The following is a 12088-nucleotide window of genomic DNA, read 5'->3' on the forward strand; positions in this document are numbered from 1 at the left end:
CTTTCTGATTACTAAAATGCTACCCATTTTCCAGTAAGCAGGTCAAATTCTACTTCTTCCAAGGAAGTCTTCCTAAAAGGATCACCATACCCTTTATCTCCTCCAAAACCTTAACCTTTGGGGGTTAGGGAGTGGGAAGAGAGAAGCTGGTAATCCTTAGATTAGAGCTGGTTACACAAATTCAAAAGCCTTTAAAGGTCACATTGCCAGGCTTGTGTTACTAAAGGAGATGTGGTGCTTGAGGCCAGTGGAAGAGCACAAACCCAGCCTATATGTGTAAAATGCACACATGTGCACACATACACAATTCAGGCTTGCTGTCACTTTATCTGCCTGAATGGATTTTTTTCCAGTGCCTTAGCAAGAAGCCCTTCTACAGTAAACCCGAAAGATGATTATCTGGCCAAGAGGTTCTCAACCAGGGGTGACTTCTGCCCCATAAGAAAGAGTTGGCAATATATGACGACATTTTTAGTTACCACAGCTTGGGGAGGGGTTGCTACTAGTATCTGGTGGGTAGAGGCCAGGGATGTTGCTAAACATCCTTCAATGTACCAGTCCCCCAATGCTCATAGTGATGAGGTTGAGAACCCTGATTCAGCCACCACATACATTCTTGCCAAAACAAAGAGTTCTTTAAGGAAGCTTATTCTTTTATCAGGCAGTTTTCATTGCCAGAAACGTTTGCTTTCTGGGATTTAAAAAAAATACTCTTTCTGAGCCACAGTTGGTTTAATCTGCAGATGTGGAACCTGCAGATACAGAGGGCTGACTGTACACTATGTTTTGAATACCCCAAGCTGATTGTATGTTCTGAAAATTGCCCATATCTTTTATTCTTTGTATTCATCTCAGTAACTAGTATAGTCCCCCTAAATATATTTTGTGAAAAATTCAATACAGGGGAACTATTAAGTATTTCTTATTGTGCTATCTAATAATGAATGACAAGTTATAACAAGAAGTAGTTTATCTTAAATAATACTCAGAACGTATTATTGTTTCCTTTGTTTCTGTTTTCTTCTTTCTCTCCCCTTAATTCCTCTTTGTGTCCTTTATTCCACTCCAGCATTTAAAAATTATTCCTTAGTCTACCATTAAAAATATTTTTGGGCTTCCCTGGTGGCGCAGGGGTTGAGAGTCCGCCTGCCAATGCAGGGGACACAGGTTCGTGTCCCAGTCCGGGAAGATCCCACATGCCGCGGAGCAGCTGGGCCTGTGAGCCATGGCCGCTGAGCCTGCGCGTCCGGAGCCTGTGCTCCGCAACAGGAGAGGCCACAACAGTGAGAGGCCCGCGTAACGCAAAAAAAACCCAAAAAACAATTTTTCATCCTATGTCAACTCTCTCTTTCTCCCTTTCATCATCTTCCTCCTTTTAAGTGGAATGGAAGCACATTTTATATTATTTGTTATATTTACTGAATATAATTTTATAATAATAGCTAGTATTTACTAAGTGGGACTACATGCCAGGCACTGTGCTAAGAGCTTTACATCTATGCTCTACATCTATTATCTCATTTAATCTACACAACACCTATGAGGTAAAGGAATTATTTATTAGATTCCTTTTACAGATGAGGAATCAGAGGCTTTAAAAGGCTCAATAAATTGACTATCAACCCACCTCAGATAAGGTTAAAACTAGGACTTGAAACTAGAGCTAACTCTTACAGCCATCTTATTATGCTGCCTGTCTAATATAATTTAGCTCCTTCTTCCTCTTCCTTTGTCTATTAGTAAGGCTCCAGGGAATTTCTTTAAATGTTTTTTTAAAAATTCAAAGCAATATAGACATATGGTTAAAAAAATACAAAAGATTAATAACAAGAAGCAACAATCTACAGTCCCGGTCCTGCTTCCCAGAAACAATACTTTTAACAGTTTGGGTTTTGGGTTCTTGATGATTATCTCTATAACTGCTGCTTATACAATCTTAAATATTTATATCATTATACCTACTCATTATTTGTCATGAGAGAAAATACTTAACTCATCCACAACTCCCAGGACCCCCAAACTATCCCTTCCTCTGTTCTCCTAGTATTATGACATCATTAGGCTTTAATCACTCTAACTACAAACAACATAAACTTCATTTTGTGTTCAATTATAAACAATCTCTCTCTTTTTTAAACTTTTTATTTTATATTGGAGTATAGCCGATTAACAATGTTGTGAAAGTTTCAGGTGCACAGCAAAGCGACTCAGCCATACATATACATGTATCCATTCTCCCCCAAACTCCCCTCCCCTCCAGGCTGCCACATAACATTGAGCAGAGTTCCTGTGCTATACAGCAGTAGGTCCTTGTTGGTTATCCATTTTAAATATAGCAGTGTGTACATGTCAATCCCGAACTCCCTAACTATCCCTTCCCGCCGCCCTTCCCCCTGGTAACCGTAAGTTCATTCTCTAAGTCTGTGAGTCTGATAAACAGTATCTCTTGATGCTCTACTTTAGAAATTAATCAATGTTTCAATTTTATTAATTTAATAATTATATGATGTTCATCCTAAATATTTATTTCAAGAAACAAAAGTAAATTCCTTTCAAACTGTTGGTGTCAAAGTACTTTGTTATGAGCTAGAAGTCTGTAATTGAATGAATGTCCCTTATTCTTATCATAACAGACCAAGGATGACTTTGAGTCATAAAGGTTCTGGGCGCAGACTTGACACCTTTATTGTAGCAATTGGGCTGTCTTATTACAGAGAGAGAGAGTTAGCACATACCTTTAAAAAGGATCACCAGCTGAACAAGAGTACTCACCTGCTGTTGTCCTTGTAATCGCTGTTGAAGTTGAAGTCTAAGTTGGTTGGGTGCTGCTGGAGGTCTGTTTAGAGTCTGCCTGGTCTGCATGCCCATGCCAGGTGAAAAAGCACCTCGAGGAGGTGTTACTTGAACAGGCATAGTCCCCAGTGAAGGTTTCTGCCTGACCATGCCTTGGAAAGGGCCAGAGAGATTGGCAGTAGGCGAAGGAGAAGAATAAGGCTGGGAATAAAGGTTGGGTCTTTCTTCCATCATCAACGGTGGTGTTGCTTGTTGTGGTGGAAATCTCTCTGATAATACATCTAATCCACCTCCCTGTTGGAAAATAAGCCAGAACATTTTACAAATAAATTTCTGGCAATAAATGACATGCTTCTCTATATGATTTTGGATCTGAGAGCATGTTATCTCTAGAAAGTTTCATAATAATATATTCATGCTGAATTCATGAAGCTCTCCAGAAGTTTGCTACTTAAAGGAATCACTTATAAAAGTTACTTCTGAAATGGAGTAATAGATTAACGGAGATGTTTAAAATCTCAGTAAAGAGATGAAAATATAGTTAAAATAAGGGCCTTACATCAATGAAATAAAGCTAAACGGTTTAAAAAGAACCTCACTGCAAAGTCTAAGAATCAACAAATGTTACATTTAATGGGTTACCATGAGAAGTAGATTCCTAAAGGAGGGATTAATTTTTCTATCTCAAATACAGAATTCATGCTTTTATCTCATTTGAAAAAAAATTCATAGCTGACCTAACAGAATGCAATAGTTAAACTTTTTGACTATTACTCATTGTAAGAAATGTAATGTAAATTGTGACCTATTGTGTGTGTGTGTGTGTGTGTGTGTGTAACTGAAAACAGAGTTTCATGAAACATAACTTCCCCTTTTTCTGCATTCTGATACTCTGTATTCTACATTGTTCTACTCCATTAAAAAAATACTGATGGCGGCCTCTAGAGTGAATCACAGGAACCCTGAGGATGAACTGACCCTTTTATTCACTATTCCACATCGCGTTGCAGACCTATCAGAGGGAGCCATGTGATAATTGTGGCCACCAGCTGACCCCACAGCCACCTTCTGCCCCCCTTGGACCCACCCAAGAATTTCTGAGCCTTCTTTATGAGAGAAGGAGGAGCTTTAAGATGGCGGAGGAGTAAGACGCAGAGATCACCTTCCTCCCCACAAATACATCAGAAATACATCTACATGTGGAAATACTCCTACAGAACACCTACTGAACGCAGAAGACCTCAGACCTCCCAAAAGGCAAGAAACTCCCCACGTACCTGGGTAGTGCAAAAGAAAAAAGAAAAAACAGAGACAAAGAATAGGGACGGGACCTGCACCAGTGGGAGGGAGCTGTGAAGGAGGAAAGGTTTCCACACACTAGGAAGGCCCTTCGCGGGCGGAGACTGCGGGTGGCGGAGAGGGGGAGCTTCGGTGCTGCGGAGGAGAACACAGTAACAGGGGTGCGGAAGGCAAAGCGGAGAGATTCCCGCACAGAGGATTGGTGCCGACCAGCACTCACCAGCCCGAGAGGCTTGTCTGCTCACCCGCCGGGGTGGGCGGGGGCTGGGAGCTGAGGCTCGGGCTTCAGTCGGATCGCAGGGAGAGGACTGGGGTTGGCTGCGTGAACACAGCCTTAAGGGACTAATGCGCCACAGCTAGAAGGGAGGGAGTCCTGGAGAAAGGCTGGAGCTGCAGAAGAGACAAGAGACTTTTTCTTGCCTCTTTGTTTCCTGGTGCGTGAGGAGAGGGGATTAAAAGCGCCGCTTAATGGAGCTCCAGAGAGAGGTGCGAGCCGCGGCTATGAGTGTGGAGACCAGAAACGGGCAGGAGACGCTAAGGCTGCTGCTGTGGCCACCAAGAAGCCTGTGTGCGAGCACAGGTCACTCTCCACACCTCCCTTCCCGGGAGCTTGTGCAGCCCGCCACTGCCAGGGTCCTGTGATCCAGGGACAACTTCCCCAGGAGAACACACGGCGTACCTCAGGCTGGTGCAAAGTCACGCCAGCCTCTGCCATCGCAGGCTAGCCACGCAGTCCGTGCCCCTCCCTCCCCCCAGCCTGAGTGAGCCAGAGCCCCCGAATTAGCTGTTCCTTTAACCCCGTCCTGTCTGAGCGAAGAAGAGACACCCTCAGGCGACCTACACGCGGAGGCGGGTCCAAATCCAAAGCTGAACTCCGGGAGCTGGGCGAAAAAAGAAGAGAAAGGGAAATCTCTCCCAGCAGCCTCACGGGCAGCGGATTAAATCTCCACAATCAACTTGATGTACCCTGCATCTGTGGAATACCTGAATAGACAACGAATCATCCCAAAGTTGAGGCGGTGGACTTCGGGAGCAACGATATATATATATTTTTCCTTTATCTCTTTTTGTGAGTGTGTATGTGTATGCTTCTTTGTGTGATTTTGTCTGTATAGCTTTGCTTTTACCATTTGTCCTAGAGTTCTGTCTGTCCTTTTTTTTTAATTACTTAAAAATATTTTTTTCTTAATTATTTTTAATTTCAATAATTTTAATTTTATCTTCTTCTTTCTTTCTTTTCTCTCTTTCATTCCGAGCTGTGTGGAGGACAGGCTCTTGGTGCTCCAGCCAGGCGTCAGGGCTGTGCCACTGAGGTGGGAGAGCCAAGTTCAGGACACTGGTCCACAAGAGACCTCCCAGCTCCATATAATATCAAACGGTGAAAATCTCCCAGAGATCTCCCTCTCAACGCTAAGACCCAGCTCCACTCAACGACCAGCAAGTTACAGTGCTGGACATCCTATGCCAAACAACTAGCAACACAGGAACACAACCCCATCCATTAGCATCGAGGCTGCCTAAAATCATAATAAGGCCACAGACACCCCAAAACACACCACCAGACGTGGACCTGCCCACCAGAAAGACAAGATCCAGCCTCATCCACCAGAACACAGGCACTAGTCCCCTCCATCAGGAAGCCTACACAACCCACTGAACCAACCTTAGCCACTGGGGACAGACACCAAAAACAATGGAAACTACGAACCTGCAGGCTACGAAAAGGAGAACCCAAACACAGTAAGTTAAGCAAAATGAGAAGACAGAGAAACACAGCAGATGAAGGAGCAAGGCAAAAACCCACCAGACCTAACAAATGAAGAGGAAATAGGCAGTCTACCTGAAAAATAATTCAGAATAATGATAGTAAAGATGATCCAAAATCTTGGAAATAGAATGGAGAAAATACAAGAAACGTTTAACAAGGACCTAGAAGAACTAAAAAGCAAACAAACAGAGATGAAAACACAATAAATGAAATTAAAAATTCTCTAGAAGGGATCAATAGCAGAATAACTGAGGCAGAAGAACAGATAAGTGACTTGGAAGATAAAATGGTGGAAATAACTACTGCAGAGCAGAATAAGGAAAAAAGAATGAAAAGAATTGAGGACAGTCTCAGAGACCTCTGGGACAACATTAAACGCACCAACATTCAAATTATAGGGGTCCCAGAAGAAGAAGAGAAAAAGAAAGGGACTGAGAAAATATTTGAAGAGATTATAGGTGAAAAGTTCCCTAACATGAGAAAGGAAATAGTTAATCAAGTCCAGGAAGCACAGAGAGTCCCATACAGGATAAATCCAAGGAGAAACACGCCAAGACACATAATAATCAAACTATCAAAAATTAAATACAAAGAACAAATATTAAAAGCAGCAAGGGAAAAACAACATGTAACACATAAGGGAATCCCCAAAAGGTTAACAGCTGATATTTCAGCAGAAACTCTGCAAGCCAGAAGGGAGTGGCAGGACGTATTTAAAGTGATGAAAGAGAAAAACCTACAACCAAGATTACTCTACCCAGCAAGCATCTCATTCAGATTTGACGGAGAAATTAAAAGCTTTACAGACAAGCAAAAGCTAAGAGAATTCAGCACCACCAAACCAGCTTTACAACAAATGCTAAAGGAACTTCTCTAGGCAGGAAACAAAAGAGAAGGAAAAGACCTACAATAATAAACCCCAAACAATTAAGAAAATGGTAATAGGAACATACATATCAATAATTACCTTAAATATAAATGGATTAAATGCTCCAACCAAAAGACATAGACTGGTTGAATGGGTACAAAAGCAAGACCCGTATATATGCTGTATGCAAGAGACCCACTTCACATAAAGGCTGAAAGTGAGGGGATGGAAAAAGATATTCCATGCAAATGGAAATCAAAAGAAAGCTGGAGTAGCAATTCTCATATCAGACAAAATCGACTTTAAAACAAAGACTATTACAAGAGACAAAGAAGGACACTACATAATGATCAAGGGATCAATCCAAGAAGAAGATATAACAATTATAAACATTTATTCACCCAACATAGGAGTACCTCAATACATAAGGCAAATACTAACAGCCATAAAAGGGGAAATCGACAGTAACACAATCATAGTAGGGGACTTTACCACCTCACTTTCACCAATGAACAGATCATCCAAAATGAAAATAAATAAGGAAGCACAAGCTTTAAATGATACATTAAACAAGATGGACTTAATTAATATTTATAGGACATTCCATCCAAAAACAACAAAATACACATTCTTCTCAAGTACTCATGGAACATTCTCCAGGATAGATCATATCTTGGGTCACAAACCAACCCTTGGTAAATTTAAGAAAATTGAGATCGTATCAAGTATCTTTTCCGACCACAACGCTATGAGACTAGATATCAATTACAGGAAAAAACCTGTAAGAAATACAAACACAGGGAGGTTAAACAACACACGACTTAATAACCAAGAGATCACTGAAGAAATCAAAAAATACCTAGAAACAAATGACAATGAAAACACAATGACCCAAAACCTATGGGATGCAGCAAAAGCAGTTCTAAGAGGGAAGTTTATAGCTATACAAGGCTACCTTAAGAAACAAGAAACATCTCAAATAAACAACCTAACCTTACACCTCAAGCAATTAGAGACAAAAGAACAAAAAATCCCCAAAGTTAGCCGAAGGAAAGAAATCATAAAGATCAGATCAGAAATAAATGAAGGAAACGATGGCAAAGATCAATAAAACTAAAAGCTGGTTGTTTGAGAAGATAAACAAAATTGATAAATCATTAGCCAGACGTATCAAGAAAAAAAGGGAGAAGACTCAAATAAATAGAATTAGAAATGAAAAAGGAGAAGTAACAACTGACACTGCAGAAATACAAAGGATCATGAGAGATTACTACAAGCAGCTATATGCCAATAAAATGGACAACCTGGAAGGAATGGACAAATTCTTAGAAATGCACAACCTTCCGAGACTGAACCAGGAAGAAATAGAAAATATAAACAGACCAATTACAAGCACTGAAATTGAAACTGTAATAAAAATCTTCCAACAGGGGGCTTCCATGGTGGCGCAGTGGTTGGGGGTCCACCTGCTGATGCTGGGGACACGGGTTCGTGCCCTGGTCTGGGAGGATCCCGCATGCCGTGAAGCGGCTGGGCCCATAAGCCATGGCCGCTGAGCCTGCGCGTCCGGAGCCTGTGCTCTGAAGCGGTAGAGGCCACAGCGGTGAGAGGCCCGCGTAATTCAAAAAAAAAAAAAAAAAAAATTTTCCAACAAACAAAAGCCCAGGACAAGATGGCTGCACAGGCAAATTCTATCAAACATTTAGAGAAGAGCTAACACCTATCCTTTTCAAATTCTTCCAAAATACAGTAGAGGGAGGAATACTCCCAAACTCATTCTACGAGGCCACCATCACTCTGATACCAAAACCAGACAAAGATGTCACAAAGAAAGAAAACTACAGGCCAATATCACTGATGAACATAGATGCAAAAATCCTCAACAAAATACTAGCAAACAGAATCCAACAGCACATTAAAAGGATCATACATTATGATCAAGCAGGGTTTATCCCAGGAATGTAAGGATTCCTCAATATATGCAAATCAATCAACGTGATATACCATATTAACAAATTGAAGGAGAAAAACCACATGATCATCTCAATCGATGCAGAAAAAGCTTTCGACAAAATTCAACACCCATTTATGATAAAAACCCTGCAGAAAGTAGGCATAGAGGGAACTTTCCTCAACATAATAAAGGCCATATATGACAAACCCACAGCCAACATTGTCCTCAATGGTGAAAAACTGAAACCATATCCTCTAAAATCAGGAACAAGACAAGGTTGCCCACTCTCACCACTATTATTCAACATAGTTTTGGAAGTTTTAGCCACAGCAATCAGAGAAGAAAAAGAAATAAAAGAAATCCAAATTGGAAAAGAAGAAGTAAAGCTGTCACTGTTTGCAGATGACATGATACTATGCATAAAGAATCCTAAAGATGCTACCAGAAAACTACTAGAGCTAATCAATGAATTTGGTAAAGCAGCAGGATACAAAATTAATGCACAGAAATCTCTTGCATTCCTATACACTAATGATGAAAACTCTGAAAGTGAAATTAAGAAAACACTCCCACTTACCACTGCAACAAAAAGAATAAAATATCTAGGAATAAACCTACCTAAGGAGACAAAAGACCTGTATGCAGAAAATTATAAGACACTAATGAAAGAAATTAAAGATGATACAAATAGATGGAGAGATATACCGTGTTCTTGGATTGGAAGACTCAACATTGTGAAAATGACTCTACTACCCAAAGCAATCTACAGATTCAGTGCAATCCCTATCAAACTACCACTGGCATTTTTCACAGAACTAGAGCAAAAAATTTCACAATTTGTATGGCAACACAAAAGACCCTGAACAGCCAAAGCAATCCTGACAAAGAAAAACGGAGCTGGAGGAATTAGGCTCCCTGACTTCAGACTATACTACAAAGCTACAGTAATCAAGACAGTAGGGTACTGGCATAAAAACAGAAATATAAATGAATGGAACAGGACAGAAAGCCCAGAGATAAACCCATGCACATATGGTCACCTTATCTTTGATAAAGGAGGCAAGAATATACAGTGGAGAAAAGACAGCCTCTTCAATAAGTGGTGCTGGGAAAACTGGACAGCTCCATGTAAAAGAATGAAATTAGAACACTCCTTAATACCATACACAAAAATAAACTCAAAACGGATTAAAGACCTAAATGTAAGGCCAGACACCATCAAACTCTTAGAGGAAAACATAGGCAGAACACTCTTTGACATAAATCACAGCAAGATCCTTTTGACCCACCTCCTAGAGAAATGGAAATAAAAACAAAAATAAACAAATGGGACCTAATGAAACTTAAAAGCTCTTGCACAGCAAAGGAAACCATAAACAAGACGAAAAGACAACCCTCAGAATGGGAAAAAATATTTGCACATGAAGCAACTGACAAAGGATTAATCTCCAAAATTTATAAGCAGCTCATGCAGCTCAATAACAAAAAACCAAACAACCCAATCCAAAAATGGGCAGAAAACCTAAATAGACATTTCTCCAAAGAAGATATACAGATTGCCAACAAACACATGAAAGAATGCTCAACATCATTAATCATTAGAGAAATGCAAATCAAAACTACAATGAGATTATCTCACACCGGTCAGAATGGCCATCATCAAAAAATCTACAAACAATAAATGCTGGAGAGGGTGTGGAGAAAGAAGAGAACCCTCTTGCACTGTTGGTGGGAATGTAAACTGATACAGCCACTATGGAGAACAGTATGGAAGTTCCTTAAAAAACTAAAAATGGAACTACCATACGACCCAGCAATCCCACTACTGGGCATATACCCTGAGAAAACCAGAATTCAAAAAGAGTCATGTACCACAATGTTCATTGCAGCTCTATTTACAATAGCCAGGACATGGAAGCAACCTAAGTGTCCATCAACAGATGAATGGATAAAGAAGATGTGGCACATATATACAATGGAATATTACTCAGCCATAAAAGGGAATGAAACTGAGTTATTTGTAGTGAGGTGGATGGACCTAGAGAGTGAAGTAAGTCAGAAAGAGAAAAACAAATACCATATGCTAACACATATATATGGAATCTAAAAAAAAAAAGAAAGAAAATGGTCAGAAGACCCTATGGGCAAGACAGGAATAATGATGCAGACCTACTAGAGAATGGACTTGAGGATACGGGGAGGGAGTCGGGTAACGTGGGACAAAGTGAGAGAGTGGCATGGACATATATACACTACCAAACGTAAAATAGATAGCTAGTGGGAAGCAGCCGCATAGCACAGGGAGATCAGCTCAGTGCTTTGTGACCACCTAGAAGGGTGGGATAGGGAGGGTGGGAGGGAGGGAAATGCAAGAGGGAAGAAATATGGGGTCATTTGTATATGTATAACTGATTCACTTTGTTATAAAGCAGAAACTGACACACCATTGTAAAGCAATTATACTCTAATAAAGATGTTAAAAAATATATATACTGGTTATGATGCACTAAAGTGATCTTTTAACTACAAAGTCTCAAAAACGCTAACCCGGAAGTTGGAATGTCATGGAACATATAGGTTGAAGTGTAGCATGAATGGAGGACAAATTAAGTCCTAAAATAAGAAATGATGTTATAAAATATGGATTTTATTCTAGGGGGAGCTTGTAAGATTATGTTCCATAGTAAAAGGCTAAAACTCTCTAATTCTAATTATTATGATATTTTTGTTTAAAAAGCCCATTATTTAACTATTATATATTTTGATAACTTTCACAAGGGTAAATTATAAAACAGCTAAAACACAGTGAGGGTAATATGGAAAAGTCTTGCTTAAAAATAATTTTCTAGCTTTCAGGGCTCCATCATTTAAATAATGTCAACTTTAGTAAATACCTGAACAAGTTTGTCAATTCCCAGAGCTCTGTCTAGTTCAGCTAGCTCAGTTTCATCTTTGCCACTGAGGAAGGATACCAGCTGTTCAAGAAGAGCCTTCTCATCATTTCTTCCTTCGACTGTTGTTGGTGGACAGAGAAGCTCATCTAACTGTGAACTAATGCACTGGCTGCAGAATCAAAAGATAAGAAAGTTTAAGACTGATATAGCAAGTAAGTATTCAACCTTAGGAATGCAAATACACACACACACACACACACACACACACACACACACACACACATATGCAAATGTAGTTCTAGGAAATTCTCTGTTGAAATGCTTTTTTAACCAATTCTTATGCAATGAAAATTTCTATACTTAATGGGCAGAAATTTATGAATGTTTGGTATGTAGCTTGAATATATTTTTCATTATTTTGTCAATCAATGAATTTTGTTTCCATATTCTTCATGTTAGCTTACAGAAATAGCCTGAAAAATTAACCAAACATAGTTAAGAGAAAATAATTT

At 39.8% G+C, this 12088-nt stretch overlaps 1 protein-coding gene across 8 annotated transcripts in view; it reads right to left on the reverse strand.

The window, feature by feature from the left end:
• NCOA1 (nuclear receptor coactivator 1) overlaps positions 1-12088 on the reverse strand; it is a 254204-nt gene that overhangs the window by 40713 nt on the left and 201403 nt on the right. For all 8 annotated transcript variants that reach the window (XM_067703564.1, XM_067703565.1, XM_067703560.1 and 5 more), the window contains 2 exons: positions 11577-11745; positions 2773-3087 (listed from right to left, as the gene is read on the reverse strand). In XM_067703564.1, the coding sequence (XP_067559665.1) occupies positions 2773-3087; positions 11577-11745 (484 nt within the window). The remainder of the gene's footprint in view (positions 1-2772; positions 3088-11576; positions 11746-12088) is intronic.

This window comes from Pseudorca crassidens, chromosome 14 (assembly GCF_039906515.1).
Source record: "Pseudorca crassidens isolate mPseCra1 chromosome 14, mPseCra1.hap1, whole genome shotgun sequence".
In the NCBI taxonomy this organism is placed as follows: Eukaryota; Metazoa; Chordata; class Mammalia; order Artiodactyla; family Delphinidae; genus Pseudorca; species Pseudorca crassidens.